Source organism: Stigmatopora argus, chromosome 15 (assembly GCF_051989625.1).
Source record: "Stigmatopora argus isolate UIUO_Sarg chromosome 15, RoL_Sarg_1.0, whole genome shotgun sequence".
Taxonomy (NCBI): domain Eukaryota; kingdom Metazoa; phylum Chordata; class Actinopteri; order Syngnathiformes; family Syngnathidae; genus Stigmatopora; species Stigmatopora argus.
Window position 1 is genome coordinate 2327501 of NC_135401.1, and position 22622 is coordinate 2350122.

General features: G+C 39.0%; 1 protein-coding gene across 4 annotated transcripts in view; it reads right to left on the reverse strand.

Moving 5' to 3' along the window:
- LOC144089457 (uncharacterized) overlaps nucleotides 1-22622 on the reverse strand; it is a 28173-nt gene that overhangs the window by 4183 nt on the left and 1368 nt on the right. Inside the window, exons 1-7 of one of the 4 annotated variants that reach the window (XM_077620314.1) lie at nucleotides 21721-21898; nucleotides 13199-13508; nucleotides 3477-3617; nucleotides 3354-3397; nucleotides 2418-2541; nucleotides 1972-2082; nucleotides 1-1364 (exon numbers count right to left, since the gene is read on the reverse strand). The exon at nucleotides 1-1364 is cut by the window's left edge and continues 1969 nt beyond it. In XM_077620314.1, the coding sequence (XP_077476440.1) occupies nucleotides 1-1364; nucleotides 1972-2082; nucleotides 2418-2541; nucleotides 3354-3397; nucleotides 3477-3617; nucleotides 13199-13508; nucleotides 21721-21759 (2133 nt within the window). In that variant the 5' untranslated portion in view covers nucleotides 21760-21898. Of the gene's footprint in view, nucleotides 1365-1971; nucleotides 2083-2417; nucleotides 2542-3353; nucleotides 3398-3476; nucleotides 3618-5160; nucleotides 5449-13198; nucleotides 13509-21716; nucleotides 21899-22622 lie in introns of those variants that run through there. The other 3 variants (XM_077620316.1, XM_077620315.1, XM_077620317.1) reach the window with 3 other exon arrangements.

Consider the following 22622-nt stretch of genomic DNA (forward strand, 5'->3'; position numbering starts at 1 on the left):
TTTGGGATTCTTTTTGATGATGGCGTAGACGTCGTCCGGGGCGGGGGGTCCCAGGAGCAACTCGAAGGTCCGCTTGCTGTGGGCCCAAACCTCGGGAGGGGGCGCCGGAGGGGCATGGACTTTAGGGTGCGGAGGGATGTCAAAGAGGTCTCTCAGGGTCTTCACGGACGGCTTGGTGGTCCGGCTGTCCCCCTTTTCCACTGGAGACGGGGGACCCTTGGGGGGTATTGCGATTTTCTTCGTTTCCGAATGTACGGAAGGAGTGGAGGTGCCGGGGAATAACTTTTGAAGCTTTGCGAGAATTCCCCTCTTGCGCTTTGGCGAGGAGCCGGAAGGCGCAAACGGCGGGGACACGCAATCCTGGCTGGAGTAGCCGCTGGACGGGGACGTCACTTTCACCACTTTCTTCTCCGGCGGCCATGTTTCTCGCGGCGGAGGAAAACGCTTCCCCGCGTGGGCCGAGTCGCTGGGCGGCGGCGGCAATTTGTTGGCGCGGAATAACGCCGAGCCCGTCGAGTCGTCCAGGGAGCTGACGTCCCCGTTGTAGCCGGGGCTGTCGACGGGGGGAGGGGCTTCGGGGTGCTCGGCGCCCCCTCCTGACGTGGAGTCGCTTTGAGGGGAGGGGTCCACGGCCTGGGGAAAATCTCGCGACCGCCGCTTCATCTTGTTGTGCAGCGAATAGGAGCGGCTGGGCGGGGCCGGAGCCCTTTTGGGCTTGGTGACGGAGAGGCTCCGCCCAAAGGGCGCCGTTTCCCCGTCGCCGAGGGGCGGGGCGACGAGGAAACGGCGGCCTCCGGTCGGCGCCTTCGCCGAGACGTTCCCGTCGGAGATGGTGGACGAGTCGGACACCAGGGTCTCCGAGGACCCGGAGAAGCTCCGCCCCGAGGCGTCCGACGTGTCGTAAGGGTTGCGGCGGTAGGCCGAGCTGACTTTGGAGGAGGAGCTTCGGCCGGAGGCGCGGGACGGCGAAGGGCTGGCGAGGAGGAGGCTGCTCTTGCTCAGCGTGCGAAGGCTGTTGCGGCTTTGACCCCGGCTGATCTCCACCACCTCGATGGACGGCGGCAACACGGCGTTGGGGATGATTTTGGACATGTACGCCGCCTGGGGGGACATGGACATGACCGGGGACGACGTCTCCCGCTGGAGAGCGTCGGGGTCGCCCGCCCAGGGAAAGGACAGCGACCAAGGGCGCCCCTCGTCGGGCTTGTCCAGTCGCCGCAGCAGGGCCAGGTCGTCGTCGGCGCCGATGGACTGGGTTAGCTCCTCCTCCTCCTCTTCGTCCACGGGGCGGACGACGCGCCCGCCGTGGAGGCGGTCTTGCCGCTCCATCTTTGAAGGGATTGGGCGTCCGGCTCGGTCCAATCCTGATGGGAGGAGGGAAGGTTTTTGATGGGCTCAGATTCTTACCAGTACTACTTACTACTTTATATTCATATTTATATATGTGGTTTATTCTTTTTTTTTTTTTTTTTAGCTCCAGGTCAGAAATCTTTTATTCACCCATCCATTGATGCCTGAACATACATTTACTTTTTAAATAAAAAAATAATTCGGGCTCATACCTATGCATTATTATGTTAAAATAGTATTTTTTTTTTTTAAATTACACAAAAACATGTGACGTTCAATCACAAAATCGAATTAATTAAAAATAAACATTTAAAGTCATTGAATAAAATAAATAAAATAATAAGCTAAGGTAGGGTGTTGTTTTAGCTGGATTTTTTTGATCCATTAAAAAAAAGTTGAATTCCCAATTTATTTTCCCTAATAACTTTAAATTTTCATCATTTTTTTCTCTATGATTTTTTTTTTCAGATTTCCTCAGTCTAGCTGCATGTTTTACCGTATTTACTCGCATATTTAGTTTGGTTAGCGATCCTCACGCGTTCCATTCTATATATCCCCCCCCAAAAAAATGCCAATGCCAATCATTTTTTCCTGTCAATCATCTCTCAAGAAGCGACTTACCGAATTCTCGCTGAACGTGACGAGGGATGCTGGCCGCCGTCTTCCTGTGTCGTCTTCGCATCCTGCCCTTTTCCGACGGCTTGCCCGAATTTAAAGGCCGGAACGTCGAACCTGGCAGGAAGGAAAAGTCTCTACATTTCGGAATTGCGCTAATGAGAGACGTAGAACCTGTCTTTTTCCACTAGAGGGAGCGCGAGAGCCCGTTCTATTGCCTCAAGAAGAATGGAATCAATTGTTTGGTAATTCTGATGTAGATGAATCAGACTTTGAAACATTTTCAAATATTATGATGATGAATTAGACTTGAAAGATTTGAAATGGTAAATTCCATTGGTCGTAGTTTGATTTACCAGGTTTCTGTACCATATGTTGTAAATAAATAAAATATGATGTTTGTTTTGTCTTGATGTGCTTGGAAGAGGACGTGACATTTTGCAGGTTGTTACCTTGCCTGGTGAGACCAGAGCGGGAGGATCTGGTGGACGTGGACGATTGCATGGAAACGACGGACGAGGCGATGGTGCTGTCGCTCGTGAAGCCCTCGCCATCCGTCTGGGCCGTCATCGTCGACTGCTCGGATGGGGATAAAAGTACAAATCATTATTGAGTTTTTGGTGGGGGTTAAAAAGGTTGTATTTTAATTTAATGTATTTATTTTAATTTATTTATTTATTTTAATTAATTATTTTTATTAATTATTTTATTTTAATTAATTATTTTTATTTTTATTAATTATTTTTATTTTTATTAATTATTTTATTTTTCTTAATTATTTTTATTAATCATTTTATTTTAATTAATTATTTTTATTTTTATTAATTATTTTATTTCTATTAATTATTTTTATTTTTATTAATTTATTGTATTTTTATTTATTTATTATTTTTATTAATTATTTTCATTTTTTAAAATTTATTTTAACAAATAATTTAATAAAATAATAATTTTATTTAATTTATTTTTTTAAAAATCTCATTCTAAAACCAATGAATTTTTTTCCCATTTTAATGGAAATAAAAGCAAAATATACTTCTTAAAATGTATTCACTGTCTTTCCTTTTTTAAATGAAAAATGATTTTTTTTAATGAAAAAGCTAATATTTCATTTCCCCCAAAAAATAATGACATCATAAACAATTCACATCTAAAAACTTATTTTAGCCAAAACATTGTTTGAAAAATTAGAAAATATATCAAATGGCAAATGCTTACTCTTTCCCTCCTTGTATTTTTTTAAATAAATAGAAAATATACTCTTTTTCCTCTTTAATTGAAACAGAAACTAAGAAAAAAAATCATTGCATATGCACAAACATAACAAAAAATAAATGTCTGCCATTATGAGGCTGGAAAAGTACAAAGTAGTTTGCAGTGTCACTTACGGTGGTGCTTTCATTATCTCGGAATTCCACTCCGGCGTTGTTCTCTGCGAAAAGACGCAATTTGAAAGCGGCTCCGCCCCTTTGCGCTCGTCTTATATTCGGGCCAATACGCTACTAGCATACCTTCCTGCTGCATCATTTTCAAGCCCTCCAAGGCCTCGCTGTGAAGGTCTTCCAGGTACTTGGGCCGGCTGGCCTCGATGAACACGTTCTCCTGGAGCAGCGGGGGAGGCGGGGTCTTATCATCCTTCAGATTTAGCGAACCTAGCGAGGAAGAACAAGAAATAGAGGCCAAATGGTCAGGGAAATCGCCAATTGGTCCATAAAGACCCCCAAAGAGGCAATCGCGTCGTTTCACAACAAAACTAAGCTAAACTGGTCGCAAACAACGGGAATAATATCTTCCAGATTAAACCTTTGTTTCCCCTCTGCCATTCCGGATTAATCTTTAGCTCGGAGAATAGCGCAAAGGAGGATTATCCAAATCAAATGTCGACTTTCCTTGCAATGAGCGACAGGATTTACGCATTCTTTTGCACTCTGTTTAAGCTTGGAAAGGGAATTTTGAAAATGATCCATGCTAATTAAATGCTAGGATATTGTCAAAGAACATTCAAAAATTAACTGTTAAGAGTCACAGATATAAAAATATAGAAATTATTCCAAAAAAATGTAATGTTGGAAGATGGAAACTTGAAAAGGGCGAACGACCCAATGACAAATCTGTGTGCTCGTTGTGTTTATCGTGTGGTGCGTTGGATTACGAAATGTTGTACCGATTACCCGCACAACACGAATTAACCATTTCCGCAAAAACTACTGAATTTCTTGGAGGAAACCCAATAAAAACAACAACTAGCAACTAGCTGGCCACCAAATGAATGAAATTAACCATTTCCTGGAAGAAACTCTGGCAACCTAGCTAACAGCAAAATGGAATTAACACCATGTTTTGCACTATTTTGGTTTATTTTATCAACAAAAAGAAGGCACATTCAGATCTAAATTATTGGATTCGGGAAAATACCACATGGGGGTGATTGATGTGACTTTAAATTGTACATTGATCGCCGAAAAAAAATTGCCTTGCTAATTAGGGTATAAATGTTGTTACATGACAAGTGTGGATGAAACCCATAAAAAAAAAATACAATTCTAAATAATTTCCGATCCAAATGACTCTCGGTCACATGCGAACTTCAAACATGGCAAAACCTGAAGAACCACTCTGAATGGCTAATGAGCGTCTGAAAATATCAGACAAAGCTTTATTGCCACACTTTAGATGTTTAAATGGAATGTTGACAGACGCGCTACATTTCGCTAACTACATTTAGCCAACTATATTTAGCATGAGCACTCACATGCTAAACTACCAGTTAGCATTGCATCTAGCACAATGGCTTTTGTTTTTAGCACAGTTTTTATTGGCCCACACAAAAAGCTTAAATCCAGCCTACATTGAACTCCTCGACTTTAACACTAGATGGAGCTAATCCCTTAAACAGCGCGTCTCTATTAACTGAGGGGTTGAAACAAATGTATAGATTTTTATTTGTATATAATTAATTTGTCAGTTTTTACAGCAGTGTAAATATAACAAGTATATATATTTTGAAATATTTTGCATGATTTCATAGCCCTTAATTCACTTCTAACACCCACTGTCAGCAAATGAGTTAATACTTAAAAAACGTTTTAAAACCTGATTTTATTTATTATTATTATTATGATTTTTTTTAACTGATTCCAATCCACAACCCTGACCATATTCCAGTACTAACCGGTTAACGCTGCCTTCACTTACCTTTCGTTTTGAGTGTTTTAAAGCAGTAGAAATGAGTAGCAAAGTCATTGGTCAAAAGTACCACCATGGCAGACTCAGTTCATCAATAATGAACTTTAAAAATGTCTTGAAAAATCCAAAACAAGGTCGAAATCCACACGTTGCGTCAACAAACTGTCCGGCTGGAACCAAATGCTTATCGGTAGTGTTTTGTTTTTTTGTTATTTTAAAATGATGTTTTTTTTTTGTCTGTTCTATTGACAACAGCCAATAGACAACCGGCATCCAAACTCACTAATCCCATCCATCCTAATTCCTGCCGTCCGTTTTGCCACCCAGCCATCTGCGCTCTGATTGGTCAACAGGGATTAAAGCGTGATTGTACATGTAAACAATGACATTCTTGTTGTCAAGGATTTGCTAAAAACACGCAGTTTTCTCATATTAAAGCATCTTTTGATATATAATAGTACACATTTTTTCACCACATTGACATATAGTTGGCAGGTTCAGAAACCAACCACCAGGGGGAGCAAGAATCTGAAGAAAATGATGTCTTAAAGCAAGTTTTGATCACGTAATTTTTAGAAAATCAGAAACTGGTAAAAAAAATTAAAAAAAATAAATTAATGAAAGATTGGATTTTTATATATTTTTTTATTTGTTTACATTTTTAAGTATTAACTCATTAGCTGCCATTGATACAATTTATTGTCTTATTTTGGTGGTGCACATCTTACTTGAACACATTTCAATGTGGAACTTTTTCCGCCATTTTTTAATACAATTCCTCGCTATCGGATCGAGACTCGCTAAGTGCAAATTTTTCAAATCGTAGCTTAAACGACTCGGTCTTAATGCAAAAAAATATATGCGAGCGGGCATATTAATCACAAACCTCTTAAAGGCACCATCTGTCCGAGTCAGATTGACAGTATTAACAACCCCAAAGCGATTATTTATCAAATCCGGACTGATGTTTACATCTGGGATTTGATTTACTAAAGGCGCTAAATCCAACGATCGTGCGTCACGATTCAATTCAGATTTGGGAACCCCCAGAAAGTGAAAAACATGGTGTGACAGAAAATCTGCTTCCAAAAAAAATATGCTCACAATCCAATATGATAAATACTAAAACGCTCGCTAAAGAGGTTTTTAGAAACTACTTTTGTCGTACAGTAATCCCTCGATTATCGCGGTTAATGTAGACCAAACATGGCCGCGATAATTGAAAAAAAACGCAAAATAAGTATTTAAAAAAGAAAAATAATTGTGTTTTTTTACTTCACTGCTGAGTCCTAGTAGCAAGCAAAGGACAGGGGGCGTGGCACTTTCCCCAATTTTATGAATTCACCAAAAAAAAATGTAATTAACCCAAAAAAAAATTCCCCAGAAAAAAAAACGCCATGTCGTGAAGCCGCGATAATCGAGGGACTACTGTACTCCAACTTTGCACCAGACTTGTGTTATGCTAAATTAGCATCCGTACAATGGATAGCAACTTGTAAAATCCAGACTGGTGACTCACAAACCATACACTTAAAAAAAAAAGGCGACCTTTCCTTCCCTTTTCTTAACAAAAGTCAAACTGTAGCATATCTTCTAAATAAACAAAGTGCCACGTCATCCGCTAACACGACAAACAAAGGAGGATTGCGTTGAAAATGGAACGGAACAAATAGTCAGTAAACTAGAAAAGGTCATGAAAGGGACCTAAGCGACAGAGTACCGTATTTTCTGGAATATAAACACCACCATTTTTTGTGATTTGGCGATGCGACAGCAATTCAAGGGCGACGCGTTAAACAAAACCGAGCAAAAAGAAAACAGAAGGTGAATATAATTCATATTAACTACAGATTTCTATGTAATAAACCCAACATTGTTTTTTTTCCAGGCTATAGCCATTTAAATGCACTATTTAGCCCGTTTTGCTATCGTTACTTTTGTTCTCAAGCCTTCCCAAAATGCAACTCGCATATTCTTTTTCACCATTGCGTATTTTTTGGGCCCGGTGCGACTTATAGTCCGCGAATACGGTATTCGGGTGTGGCTGAGCAAGTTAAAAAACCAAACTAAAAATCATCATAAAAGCCTGTTATGGTATTATACGCATCGTTTACAGTGGTAAAGACGCAATTTGCGAACCCTATTTGAACCTCAACCCCGATAAGAACACTTTTTTGAAGGCAACACATAGTCCAAATGTTTTTGCATCACTTTCCATAATAAGCGGAGAAAGGGAGTCAAACCAGTTTAGCTCATGATCTCATCGTCAGAAAGACAAGAATGACAAAACACGTTCTGAACGCCACCTAATCCTCCGAGCAAACAAAAGCTAAAAGGTGAGATTGCATCACGACTGCTCTCCTAAACTTTGGCTTGCTCAAGTTGTTCCTTCCACTTCCCTTCTTTCACTTCCCTCCAGAAAAGAACCTCGTTTCGATTCCATTCCCCCCCCCCCCCGAAAAAAATCATTCGCCCCTTCGCGTGATGGCACGACGGCTCCATAAATCCTCCCTCCTCAGATGAATATCTTTCAAAAAAGGTCAGGCTTGTAAGGAATCTCAGAAGGAGCGTTTGGAGAAAGCCCATGACCTGCTCAGATCTCCAACCAATGGCCTCCCACCTCCCACAAAGCCAATATTGTGTCAAAGATTTTTGATCTCAAAGCCCATGCTGATTTCGAGTTAGTTAGTTTTAAGAAAAAAATCTAAATTACACATAAAATAAATATATATATACATACATATACATGTGTGTATATTTATATATATATATATATATATATATATATATATATATATATATATATATATACATATATATATGTGTATATATGTATATATATATATGTATGTGTGTGTAATATGTGTATATATGTATATATATATATTTATGTGTGTGTAATATGTGTATATATGTATATATTTATGTATATGCATATATATATACACATATACATATATGTATGTATGTATATATATATATATATATGCATATATATACACACATGTATATGTATGTATATATATACATACATATATATGTGTGTGTGTGTATATATATACACATATACACATATATATGCATATACATAAATATATACATATATACACATTACACACACATACATACATATATATATATACACATACACACACATACATATATACATATATGTATATACACACACATACACATATACATATATTTATATACATATATGTATGTATACACACACAAACACACACATACACATACACATACATACATATACATTATGCGTGGGTTTTCTCCGGGTATTCCAGTTTCCTCCCAAATCCCCAAAACATTCATGCTAGGCTAAAATTAGATATATATAAATAATTGTATACAATATCGGCCCAGCGTACGAGTGATTAGCGCGTCGGCCTCACAGTTCTAGGGTCGAGGGTTTGATCCCAGGTTTGGACCTTCCTATGTGGAGTTTGCATGATCTCCCCGGGCTGGCGTGGGTTTTCACCGGGTACTCCGGTTTCCTCCCACGTCCCAAAAACATTCATGCTAGGCTAATTGGTTGCTAAATTGCCCCTTGGAATGAGAGTGCGCGTGATTGGTTCGAGAAAAACAAGGGCTAGCGGGACTAAAAGATCCAAAAGGTCAAAGGTTATCACTCCCAACAACAGGCCACCGTGCTGGTCAAATTCCAGCCACCGCGTTGACGCAAACGCGCAGCCAAAAAATACATTCCTAAGAAGGTAAAGGGTCACAAAAACATTGGATCTCTGGAAAATGAACCAATCAATGAATTGATTGCTTTATCTTCACAAATCACATGACACGTCCCAAACAATTTGTCTGGGGGAGGGGCCAAAAAAAACAAACATTCCCCTGGGCTTATATGCGAGTAAATACGGTAAATAAAACAAATCAAAAGATGCAGCTAGACTGTGAGGAAATTCTAGTGTCAACAAAATAAAAAGTATTTCTTTCTGTACATATGTACAGTACGAATGCGCTCAAACTGGAATTGGAGGACGTTGGGGGCGGTAGTTTGTCCTCCTTTTCGAATTGGGAAGAGGTCATGAAAAACGAAACCTCTTGTTCCTCCGTCCCTCCGTCACTGTAACAACGCTGGCATAGTTTTTTAATGAAGTGGCTCGGTGCCAGACATTGAGTGACCAGGAGGCCCCTTTTTCTGCCCTTCACTACTCATCATCGTCACAAGACTCACCAGGAGGGATCCAATTCGTAGCTCCGCCCCTTTCCGACCCGCTCCACCGCGCTCGCCGGGACGCTTGATAGTTAGTCGCAGAAAAAACACGGAGAGGAGTTTGACGTATGAGGGGGAGGGGCTAATAGCAACCATTTGTAGACAAGCAGGGGGTGCTGGAGCCGATCCCAGACAACTAAGGGCTGCTGAATTGGTGGCCGGCCAATCGCAGAGCAGTTATTATACAAATGAAGATTGTATAGAGAATATTGATCTTTTTTTATTATTAAATATCTTTAGTTTAAAAAATATCTTAATATTTTCTAGGTATAAAAATCAAAAACTTTATTTAAATGAATACTTTTACTGTTTTCCTCTTATTTGCTAACATGAACAAAACTTGAATATATTTTTTTAAAATAAAATTCCTTTCTTAGATGAATATTGATCCTTTTTAATTAAATATTTTTGTTTTTAAAAAAAATCTAATATTTCAATTTTTTCGAGGTATAAAAATTTAAACTTTATTTAAAGGAATAATTTTACTGTTTTCCACTTATTCGCTAACGTGAACAAAACTTGAATACATTTCTTAAAATCTAATTCCTTTTTTATGAAAAAATGAATATAAAAGGAAATATTTAATCTTTCGCCCGTTTTGAAAAAAATGTCAAATCTAAAGAACAAAGTATTTCAAAATAAAAAGCAAAAATCTTAAAATTTGAATAAAAAACAGAGAATCTTATCTTTTGCTGTAGCTAAATAAAATATTTACATTTTTTCCTTTAGAATTAAAACTTTAGAATTGAAATTATTGTTTCCAAACTTGGTCTATTCATTGGCAGCTTACAAAGTTCTTTTTTTTTTTTTTTTACCTGGTGGGTTGCTTCGAAGTACGCCTTGTAACGATTGGCTGCGGCTCCAATCACAACACTTCAAAAAAAAAAAAGACATTTACTGAAAAAAGGCCAAGTTTCATTTCAAAGCTTTGCAGTCGATGGAGTTATGATGTCTCGCTTTCATCTCTCATAACATCAACAAAACATCATTCGCGGCTAACACTCAAAGGCCACCTCTGATTGGTCGGAACGACTTTGCGAGGCGCCTACTTTGCCATCCATTCGGATAATAACTGCAGAAAATGTATATGGGCGGTATGACAAAAATTGTTATCACGATATTAAAAACATTACACTTATCACGAGAACTATCACATCTGTATGTGCAAAAAGTGCATAGAAGGAATGAAGCAATGTGCCTGCCTGCCTGCCTGCCACTGGTGTGCTTGGCTGACCTTGCAAAAGCATTTCTCCTTGCTTATCTCCTCCACAGTTGACTTTCTCTTACAAAAGGTTCAACTTTTTGCTTTCGGTGAAGGGCAACACATTTCGCAAAAGTTGTCCCCAGACACTTTATGAGGAACACATGGATCACTACTACAACAACTACTCCTACTACAACTACTCTTACTACAACTAATACTACTACAACTAATACTACTCCTACTACTACCACTACTACTCCTATTACAACTAATACTACCACTACTACTCCTACCACTACTACTCCTACTACTACCACTACTAATACTACAACTAATACTACCACTACTACTCCCACTACTACCACTACTACTACAAAAAATACTACCACTACTACTCCTACAACTCCTACTCCTACTACTAGTACTACTACTCCTACTACTACCACTACTACTCCTACAACTCCTACTCCTACTACTAGTACTACTACTCCTACTACTACCACTACTACTCCTACAACTCCTACTCCTACTACTAGTACTACTACTCCTACTACTACCACTACTACTACAACTAATACTACCACTACTACTCCTACAACTCCTACTCCTACTACTACAACTCCTCCTCCTACTACTAGTACTACTACTCCTACTACTAGTACTACTACTCCTACTACTACCACCACTATGACTACTACTACAACTACTACTACAACTCCTCCTCCTACGACTACTACTAGTACTACTACTACTACCACTGCCACAACCACCACCATCACCACAACTACAAGTATTACTACTACCACTACAGCTTCATCTAGTGGATGTATAACTCAATACTACAAATACAACTACTACTAATACTACAAATACAACTACTACAAATACTACAAATACAACTACTACTACAAATACAATTACTACTAATACTACAAATACAATTACTACCAATACTACAAATACAATTACTACCAATACTACAAATACAATTACTACCAATACTACAACTACTACTAATACTACAAATACAACTAACTACTACAACTACAACTACTACTACAACAACAACTACTATTACAAAACTACTACTACAACTGCTACTCCTACAACTACTCCTACTGCGACTACTACTACTACTACTACAACAACTACGACTACTACTACTACTGTGTCTTATTCAAATTGAATTGACTCCTCTTATTGTCATTATACATGTATAATGAGATTTAAACCTTTACCCCAAAGTGCACAAATAAATACTCAACAAATCATGATAAATAATCAATAAATAATCCATGGAAGATGGGCCATTCACTGAAGGTGCGTAAAAAAACAAAACAACGCGTCAGTTACGCCGGAACACGTGTTGTTATTTAAGCGACTGGAAATGAAAGGCAAAAGCATTTGGAAATCCCTCCGTCCCCCCGTCCCCCCGACACACAGCAGCAAGCCCACCGGAGTTTTGGGTTGACACTCGCAAAAAAAGCAGGAGCAGCGACCTCAAAAGCCTGAAAAGTGAGCCGCCAAGATGACAATAGCGCTGCCAAAAGGCCAGCCAATTAAAAACTGAAACCCCCCAAAAAAACCTTGAAAACAAGCCGTACTTTTGTCTTTTTTGCGAGCGCTGCCTCATTTGCGAAAAAGCACGGCTCACAATGGCTATAAAATTTAGCAGAAAAGAATGTTAACTATTTGAGATTCAGCAACAACAACAAAAAACTTGAGAACGGGCTGTACAAAACAAAAAAAAGAGCAAACTGGTTTGAGGTTGCGTCGCAGTCGTGCGTGCGTGCGTGCAAGCTGGGGCAAGACTTTCCCGGTGCGCCTCTGGGAAAGTCACTTTTTTGCAGGTGAGTGTGAATCTTTTTATGTGCTAAAAGCGCCTTCGTACGGGTGTGCGAGTGCCAAGCCGCCTCGCAAAAAGACCCGATTCAGGCCGTCTCAGATCCCAAAACGACACAGCGGGGGTGCTCCTAATTCATTTAGAATCCTGGCCAGACCACCCTTTATAGTACATTATTTAGATTTATCAAATGAACGCTTAAATCCAAATTTAGTACCATTTGAGCCAAAAAAAACCATTTTCACCAAAATACAAAATACCATCATAATTCCACAAACCATGAACCACAAAAATAGAACTAAATACTGAATTATTTAAAAAAAATAAAAATAAATATCAATGTTTTTATATGTTCCAGACCCTTGGCATTAAATTCTAAAAACCTGTTAAACAAGGCGTTTTTTTAAATTATTTTTTTCAAATGTTCCCTGGAAGTTTTTAATTCACCACATGATGACTCGACATATCGTTACAACCTAGCCACTTAGATTAGATTAGATTAGATTAGATTAGATTAGATTAGATTAGATTAGATTAGATTAGATTAGATTAGATTAGATTAGATTAGATTAGATTAGATTAGATTAGATTAGATTAGATTAGTTTATGTTAGTTTATCTTATCTTAGATTAGATTATTTTATTTTAGTTTATTTTATCTTAGTTTATCTTATCTTAGATTAGATTAGATTAGATTAGATTAGATTAGATTAAACACTATTCCTCCAATATTCACGGAATTGTCAAAACCTTACCATGGCTGTTTCCTAGAGTCTGTCTTCCCGCCTTGTTCCTTCCGAGATGCGCGGCGGCGGCCACGTGTCGGTCCAGCGCCAAATCCAACGCGGGTCCGAGTCCGGGATTATGTCCGTTAGCTTGTTGATCCTTCCTCTTCTTGCCCTTGAGCCAACCCAAGGCCCGGCCCAGCGATCGACTGCGCTTTTTCCTCCCTTTTTTATGATGCTTTTCATGGGCGAAGATCTCCACCACGTCGCGGGGAACCAGGTCGCCGAAGCCCAGCGAATCGCGGTTGGACATCCCGCCGGCGCCGGTTGGATCGCAGCCCTGAAAAACAAAGGCTCGGTCAACACGGGCGCTAAAATGCTAAAGTGGCTACTACTGTATACAGTGGTACCTCATGATACGACATGCTCGTGTTACGACGATAATTTCGATTGAATAATTCGCCCTAGATACGATCAAAATTTCGATTTGCGACGAAGCCAGGTGGCCATGACATGAGAGGCTGTTTATCATTGTAGCGCACTGTCTTTTTTGCCGCATCTCTTTTGTGTATAACAAATCTACGAGCACTGAACGGTTTCTTTCGCCTACACATGGACCAGAAAACGCACAACGCGCATGCGCGGGCAAAAAGAGGGCTTTCTGGGTAATGAAGTATACTCGTGCACACAACACCAATAGCCAATAGCACCCTTTCTCAGAATAAAACGTCATTACCCACAATCAATACGTGGGTAGGCTGTTATTCCTTCCTTAGCCTGTTAGCTCCCGCAATCGCTCGCTCATTCAAGAATACTTGTCGTTGGCAAGTGGTCGTGCGTTATCCTATTGCGAGGACATTTGTGAGCATCATTTTCCAAATATTTTAAAGGCAATACAACAGCAAACAGTCCATCGATAGCGAACGTGAGGGTGGAGGCGTGGCAAACCGCTAAGGAAACAAAAGACAAAACTAGAATTCAGTTTTGTGCAAAGTTACATTAAACATATGTTTTAGTGTGTCTGTATATATTAATCCAAGTTCATTTGAATTTGTTTGTTCGGTTACGAGTGCGTTGCCGTGGAAAAAGCCCCCCGGAACACCACGCCGTCTAATTTTAGTTCTATTAAACACATTTTATTACTATTAAACCACTAGTTATGTGTTACTTTGTTAATAGATGGCGAATTAGAAGAAATAAAACATTTTTTCCAATCCAATATCCTGTTTTTGGTGTTTTTTCAGAGGGTTGGAACCTATTCATTTGTTTTCAATTCACTTCAATGGGAAACGTTCGCTCGAGTTACGAAAAGCTCGACATACGATCTCAGTCCCGGAACGGATTAAGATCGTATCTCAAGGTCCCACTGTACTGTCTACTGGCAAAGACGAATGATGGACCGTAAAGCTGTTTACTTTTTTTTTGGGGTGCTTGTGTGTGTGTGGTTTTTGTGCGTCTCGGTTGGAGTCTAGCCTCCTAAAAGCAAAGTTGGAAGTGTTACAAAAAAAAGAAGAAAAAAAGAAGAAAAAAGGCTTGGCACCGCTCCCTTCATTCCTGGAGACGGAGTCATAACTCCCCAAGCCTCGCCCCACTTGGACACACATGTGCAGCAGCAAGGAAGGCAAAGACTGACTAGGAAGAATAAACATTCCTAGTTGCCCATCAAAGTTGCTATCAGAGAAGGTTGCTCTTATTTGCAATCCCGTCTTCTTTCATCTTTCCCCATGACATCATCGCCCTTCTTCTTCCTCGCGACTCACCGAAATTACGAAATAATCCCACCTGATTGTCTATTCTACTTTACTATATGAAAATTGGTGTCGCAGTTCTCGCCTATTTGGGTAATAATAACAAAATAATCGCATTTCGTCTCATTTTCTGACCCGCTTTATCCTCGCTAGGGTCGCGGGGGGTGCCGGAGCCTATCTCAGGTGAGGTGGGGGGACACCCTGAATCGGTGGCCAGTTAATGGCAGGGCACGAGGTGACAAACAATCAATCAGACTCGTGCTTAGGGGCAGTTTAGAGTGTCTAATCAGCCTATCGTGCTTGTCTTTGGAATGCGGGAGGAAAACTGAGTACCCGGAGAAAACCCACGCAGGCCCGGGAGAATGTGCAAACTGCACACAAGTGGACCGACCTGGATTTGAACCCAGGATTTGAACCCATGTCAACCACTAACCACTCAGCCGCTGGACCGCCCCCAATAATAATAATAATAATAATACTGCGATAAGCTGACTGAATTGGTTTGGTTTAGTTGCTTCTCTTTTTTTCCTCTATTTTGTTTTGGTTTCTGTTTTTTAATTGTATTCTATTGTGCAAACTTAAAGCCATTTTTTTCCTTCTTCTCACACTTTATTCATTTTAAGTAATACTAATTTTTCACCATACCGTATTTTCCGGACTATAAGTCGCACTTTTTTCCTAGTTTGGCCTGTGCTTACTTAGCCTATTGTTCATTTTTTTTTATCATTACTTTGACGTAAAATCCATGTTTGTCTTTCTGATGAATTGTAAAAAATTGCCCCCAACACGGCAACTTAAATTTGCACCCCCTTTTCAATGCCTAGTGCGAGTTATAGTCCAAAAAATAGTGTATAATAAAAACCATCACTAGCTAACGCACAGGTGTCAAAGTGGCGGCCCGGGGGCCAAATCTGGCCCGCAGCATCATTTTGTGTGGCCCGGGAAAGTAAATCACTTTCTGTTTTAGGATCAAATTAAAATGAAGAGTATAGATGTTTTTTAAATTTCCTGATTTTCCCCCTTTTAAATCAATAATTGTCATTTTTTAATCCATTTTTTCTGTGTTTTTAGTTCAAAAATCATTTTGTAAAATCTAAAAATATATATAAAAAAGCTAAAATAAACATTGTTTTAGATCTATAAAAAAACTGAATATTCAGGGCTTTTAATCCATTTATATATAAAAAAAAATCTAAATATTATATCTAAAATGGTCCGGCCCACATGAAATCAAGTTGACATTAAAGCGGCCCGCCAACCAAGGTCTGACACCCTTGGCCTAGTGTGACTTATAGTCCAAAAAATAGTGTATAATAAAAACCATCACTAGCTAACGACTTGAGCTGAAAGTGACAAAACACGACAGAACACCCGACAAAAAAAACCCACAAACGATAAACTCCCCCTGGAGTGACTCCGCCCCCAGAGAAAGGCATTCTAAAAGACAACGCTTAGATGATTAGACCCTGATGAAGGTCTTTGCAGTGATCCCTGTGGTTCTCCTGCTGAAAATTACAGTCCTTTAGCTGTGACTAAGACCCACAAAAAAATAATAATAACAGCGCCGTCTCTCCATGGAGACGGGCCGGTTCTTTTGTTTACGGCGAGCGGTGGCGAACGCCCCGATTATTTTCTCCAAAGAGGAACCAGAGCAGTTCCTCTGGAGTAGGATGTGGCAAAAAAAAGGGACCACCCAGGACCACCCAGAGATTTAGCGTGGACTATTTCCAGGGTTACACTTAAAAGCCTCCAAGTATTAGTCTTTGCAAACACATTTAGGGAAGAGAGACACGCTGTCAAACTGGGGGAAATTGACGAGATCCTTTTGTACGCTTTAGAGGTTGACGCCAACGAAGCGGAATGTTCAAAAGACGTCCAAACTTTTTTTCTCTGAAAAATGATAATAAATCAACTTAAAATTAGGTTCACGGTCGAGTAAAGTTAAGAATAAGAGGGTTTTGATGATGTGTTTTGAAGGATTGACTTGGTGGATGGAGAGAGATGTCCAATTCATTTTGATTGGGAGGGTTGGCAGCGATCGAGTGATTGTTAAATGTATTTATTTTTCAGGATTTACGGTAGAGGTCCAATTAATTTTGACTGGGAGGTCTGGCAGCGATCGAGTGATTGTTAAATGCATTTATTTTTAAGGATTCATGGTAGAGGTCCAATCCATTTTGACTGGGAGGGCTGGCTAACAGCGATTGATTGATCATTAAATGCATTTATTTTTAAGAATTCATAATGGAGGCCCAATTATATTTAATTGGGAGGGTTGGCAGAGATCGAGTGATCATTATTTTTTTTATTTTTAAGGATTCACAGTAGAGGTCCAATCCATTTTGATTGGGAAGGCTGGCAGTGATTGAGTGATCATTAAAATAATTTATTTTTAAGGATTCACGATAGAGGTCCAATCCATTTTGATTGGGAGGGTTGGCTAACAACAATCAAATGAGCATTAAATGTATTTATTTTTAAGGATTCACACTAGAGGTCCAATCCATTTTGACTGGGAGGGCTGGCTGGCTAACAGGGATCAATTGATCATTAAATGCATTTATTTTTAAGGATTCACAATAGAGGTCCAATCCATTTTGCTTGGGAGGGCTGGCAGCAATCGAGTGATCATTAAAGGCATTAATTTTTGAGGATTCACGGTAGAGGTCCAATCCATTTTGACTGGGAGGGCTGGCAAACAGCGATCGAATGAGCATTAAGACGATTTATTTTGAAGGATTTGCCATAGAGGTCAAATCCACTTTGACTGGGAAGGCTGGCGGCGATCATTCCATCCATGGGAATCAAAATGGATTGGACGTCAATCGCCGTCAATAGCAGTAAAACCGGATAATTCAATGCCAACCTTCCCAGTTGGAATGGATTTGGCAAACGAGTTAAAAGCAATGCAACAAAACGTCCACTGTATTTAAGATTCATAATTTGCTGCGGGCCGATAAAACTCGAGCAGCGGGCCATGGATGGCCCGCGAGCCGTAGTTTGGACACCGCACGTCCAAGTTACAAAATCACCTGATTGCAGCAAATGTTGCCGTGAACCCTGGTCCAACCAAAATAGAGTATTTTCCAGGCATCCCAGCGTATCAGCCGGGTAAGCAGGACAAACATAACCCGTTTGTTTTCCGTCCCAACGCCATGTTTACGTACCCTTCAAAATGGACATTACACGATTGGCTGAAGGTTGTTTGACCATTCAAACTGTTCATTTGCTCAATTCACCTTCACAAAGTTGAAAATACAGCTAGCTAGCTAGCTAGCATGTCATTTGCGGCATTTTTTTCTCAAATTTGCATATCCGTCCCGGGCTCGCGTGGCTTTTCTCCGGGTGCTCCGGTTTCCTCCCACGTCCCCCAAAAACATGCTAATTGGATGCTAAATATTCCCTAGCTATGAGTGGGATTGCTTGTTTCCTGCATTTGGTTGGCTCCGGCACCCCCTGCGACCCTTCGATGTTGCGCAATGTCTTTCAGTTTAGCTATTTTTGATCTTGGTCAACATTTTTTACAGTGTTTATGGCCACTTGATATAAAACAAAGAATAAAGTGCAACGTTTGTCATATTAGGAAACGGCAGGTTTTTATTGGCTAGTTGTCCTTTTTTTTAATCTTAAGGTCATGTATACTTTACTTTTATAGAGAAGCTAAGTAGAGTTGAATAAACTTTCAAACCATGGCAACGGCACACTTTGTGGAGATAAAAAAATGAACCACTAATCTGGAATTCATTTTGTTTTTGTATTTTTTGAGAAGAATCTGTTATTTTGTACATTATTGGCACCATGAGTTGGTTATTAAAAATACTGAAAGAGTGTTTGAAGTCATCAGAATGGCTGAAAAATGCTTTCAAATGCGGGATTTGAACCACAACAAGTCCACCACAATAAGACTCATTTGACTGAGTTGAAGTGTGTGTAAGGAAACACCGCTTTGGGAATCTGTGTTCTCTAAAACGGGCATATTTTCAAGACGGCAAGTTGTTCTAAGTTTAGCGCGCTCACATGCAACGTTAAAATCACACGTTTTTTTTCCCCCAGAAAAAAAAAACACTTAAACCAGTGGCGGAACAAATGAATCATCACTTGTTCCTAATTCAAATTGGATTGGAACCCTATCCTGATAAACACACAAACAAATAAATCATCCGCAAAAATGTATTATTATTATTTATTGATTATTATTATTATCGCGTCTTCACTTATCACTACTTTGCGATTTTTTTCCCGTTATTAATTGTTTAAAAAATGATTTTTTATAATTATTACCGTAATTACTCGAATATAACGCGCACTCGAAAATAACACGCAGGTATAACTTTGGGCCAAAAAAATCTGGAAAAACGCAGTACTCGAATATAGTGCGCACCTAAAATTTCCCGCTGACGAAAATCAGAAATCTTACCTTTTTTTCTTCGTTTCACGATTGTTTTGTTCAAACAAATTTATTCATTAGAATCCTTCAAATGAAAAGTTCCTCTCTCTCTTTGTCTGTCCTCTCATACATCTCTTCGTTGAGAATCCTATCAACGTCCACGCTTCCTTCATCCACTTCCTCTTCCTCCCACAACACATCATCCGATTGGCTTTACGAGATGACGTAAAATCCGTGCGTCAAAGTGAGTTTGACAATGCTTTTTTCGATCGAAAATTTGTAATTTATTTTAGTTATTGATTATAACACTGAACTGAGAGAGGGTGAACTGAGACGGGTACGAGGCTAGAGGGGGGCAGTGGTGGTCTCGGCTTCACGAGATGACGTAAAATCCGTGCGTCGGCTCTACGAGATGACGTAAAATCCGTGCGTCAAAGTGAGTTTGACAATGCTTTTTTCGATCGAAAATTTGTAATTTATTTTATTCAATTCAATTTCAATTCAATTTATTTGGCAAGAAAAAGCACCAGGCTAAGGGCCATGTAACAAGACAAAAAAAAAAAAAAAAAAAAAATTAGTTTTTGATTATAACACGCACCCCCAACTATTGGAATTAATTATTTTGCAAAAACCTGCGTGTTATATTCGAGTAATTACGGTATATGTATTTTACTTTTATATTTTTCATATTTATTATATGTATTATATTTTTATATTTTTTTATATTTATTATATGTATTATATTTCTATATTTTTAATATTTATTATATTAAATTAATTATATTTTTACATTTTTTATATGTATTATATTTTTGTATTTTTTATATTTATTATATGTATTATATTTCTATATTTTTAATATTTATTATATTTATATGAATTATATTTTTACATTTTTTATATTTATTACGTGTATTATATTTTTATATTTTTTATATTTATTATATGTATTATATTTCTATATTTTTTAATATTTATTATATTTATATGAATTATATTTTTATATTATTTTATAAATATATGTATTTTTTCTTTTTTATTAATTGATAAATGTGTGAAAATTACACAATTGCGAATTAGGGTCCCCCTGAGTTTCAGCATTGATTTTCACATTTTTATGAACTTTAAAAATATATTTTTTAAAAAACAAAATAGCGGAAAAAAATCGCAAGGTAGTGAATTTGCGATAAGTGAAGACGCAATAATCGAGGGATTACTGTATCAACAATACCGTAATTCAACCCTAGCGTACATAAAGTGTAACTGTCAGACACGCGGGTTAACGGTAAAACCGAGGCCGGCGTGGCGCAAGGGCGCCGCAGCCGTGCAGCGGCATGTTTTCTACCAGAACAGGCCGCATTCCTAAGGAATTGATAATTAGCCAGCGCGGAAATCTCCTGTCCAAATTTGCTCGCTCCCTCCCACCGTCTTCATCTCGCCGGCTTTCCCCCGGGTGCATCCCACCGCTCGCTCCACGCCGAACATCCCCTCGTGCCACGACAAGTCCGAGGACGGCGGCGGTCTGTGAGTCATCGAGCGAAAGCTACAAACTGTTCACTTACGGGAACGCTTTGCCGTTTTCTCCCATTGTTGCAATTGAGACCTTTCAATTTTTTTCTCCGCTATGGGCAATGTGGGCGCCCGCACGGGGCGCCATTTACTTGGGGGCGCACGAAGAAGAAAAAAAATCCAATTATATTACTAGTTATGTAGTCGATTATTATTATTATTCCTACGTTAAATTAGTTTGCCTCCCCCTAGCATCGGTAAAGTGTAACTGCATCCAATCTAAATTCGGCCCATTTTTTACTGGATCAAATTTCGTATATAGTGATTAATTTCGCATTAAAGAAGGCTAGTACAGTTTTAAATTTAATCCAATTTAATGTCAACTTTAAAAATGACAAAAAAAAACTGCTAAGCACTGAATTTGTGTTTTGTTAATTATTTAAAAATATTTTATTATTTTAATTGAGTTTATTTTTGGACTTCATCGTTGGTGAAAATGACATTTCTGTTCATAAATTGTCTTTTTTTTGCTTTTCTATTAGGTCTAAATGACCCAGTTGGATTGCTGCCGACCCTCCAACCAAATTGGACGGGACGCCTATCGCCGTCAATGACAGTAAATAATCCCTCCACGCCAGCCTTCCGAGTTTAAACAAATATGATATCTCTTGACAAAATAATCCCAAATAAAAATAAGATATCTCCCAGAACCAATCACGTGACCAAAGGTCAAAATCAGTTCAAAAAATTCATTTTTAAAGATTATTTTAAAAAATTCAAACCACTAAAATCCAATAAAAACACCTCAAAGGCAACAACATCAAAAAGTTAGCTTTATACCACACCACATTATTCGAAGGCCCATTTTACGAGGATACAAAAATACGCAATGGCGAGTGTGTACCTACTGTAACGCCATAATGTTCTTCTACTTCATCTCCATCCATTTGGACTTGGGAAAAGAAAAAGTTCCACCTCAGTAGGAAGCATATCCTTGATCCTTTCTTCAAGCCAGTAGCCGTGCTTGTGTTAGCTTCTTACCTCTCACTTCACATTGTATTCCGCCCTTTTTAAGACAAAGTATCTGCTCCGCCTGCGGCGATTGCATAATTCACCTGTAATCTCCACGGGTAGGGACATACATACATGCCCCAGCATGGCAGGCCGGCAGAGAAAGAGCACCAGTATGCGGCACACCCTTACTAAACAACTAAGCGAGCTACAGTAAAAAAATAAAAAATAAAAATAACTTGTTGTTTTTGGGGGCGTTGATGGCTATGTTTGGGACCACCGCGTCCAAAAACCCGAGTCCAAACGAAAAAACGAATTATTTTGGGAAGTCACAGAAATCCCGCGGGATGGGCGCCAATATTTTTTTATTTTATTGGGTGGGCGTGGCCTATTTTTTGGTTCTACTATAAGTCGTACAGGTCAAAAAATGCGAAATGAAATGAAAAATAAAAAAAATTGCAGTGGAGTATAAGTCGTATTTTGGGGGAATTTTATTTGATTTAAACAAAAAAAAAAAGAACAGATGTCCAATTCATTTAAGCTGGGAGGATGGCACCAACATTTTTTTAATCGGGTGGGCGTGGCCTATTTTTGGAGCCTACTATAAGTTGCAGGGGTCAAAAAATGTGCAATGAAATGACAAAAAAATCGCACAGGAGTATAAGTCGCATTTTGGGCGAATTTTATTTGATTTAAACAAAAAAAAGAACAGATGCCCAATTCATTTAAACTGGGAGGCTGGCGCCGATACTAAAAAAAAAACATATTGGGATGGGCGCCATATTTGTTTATTTTTATT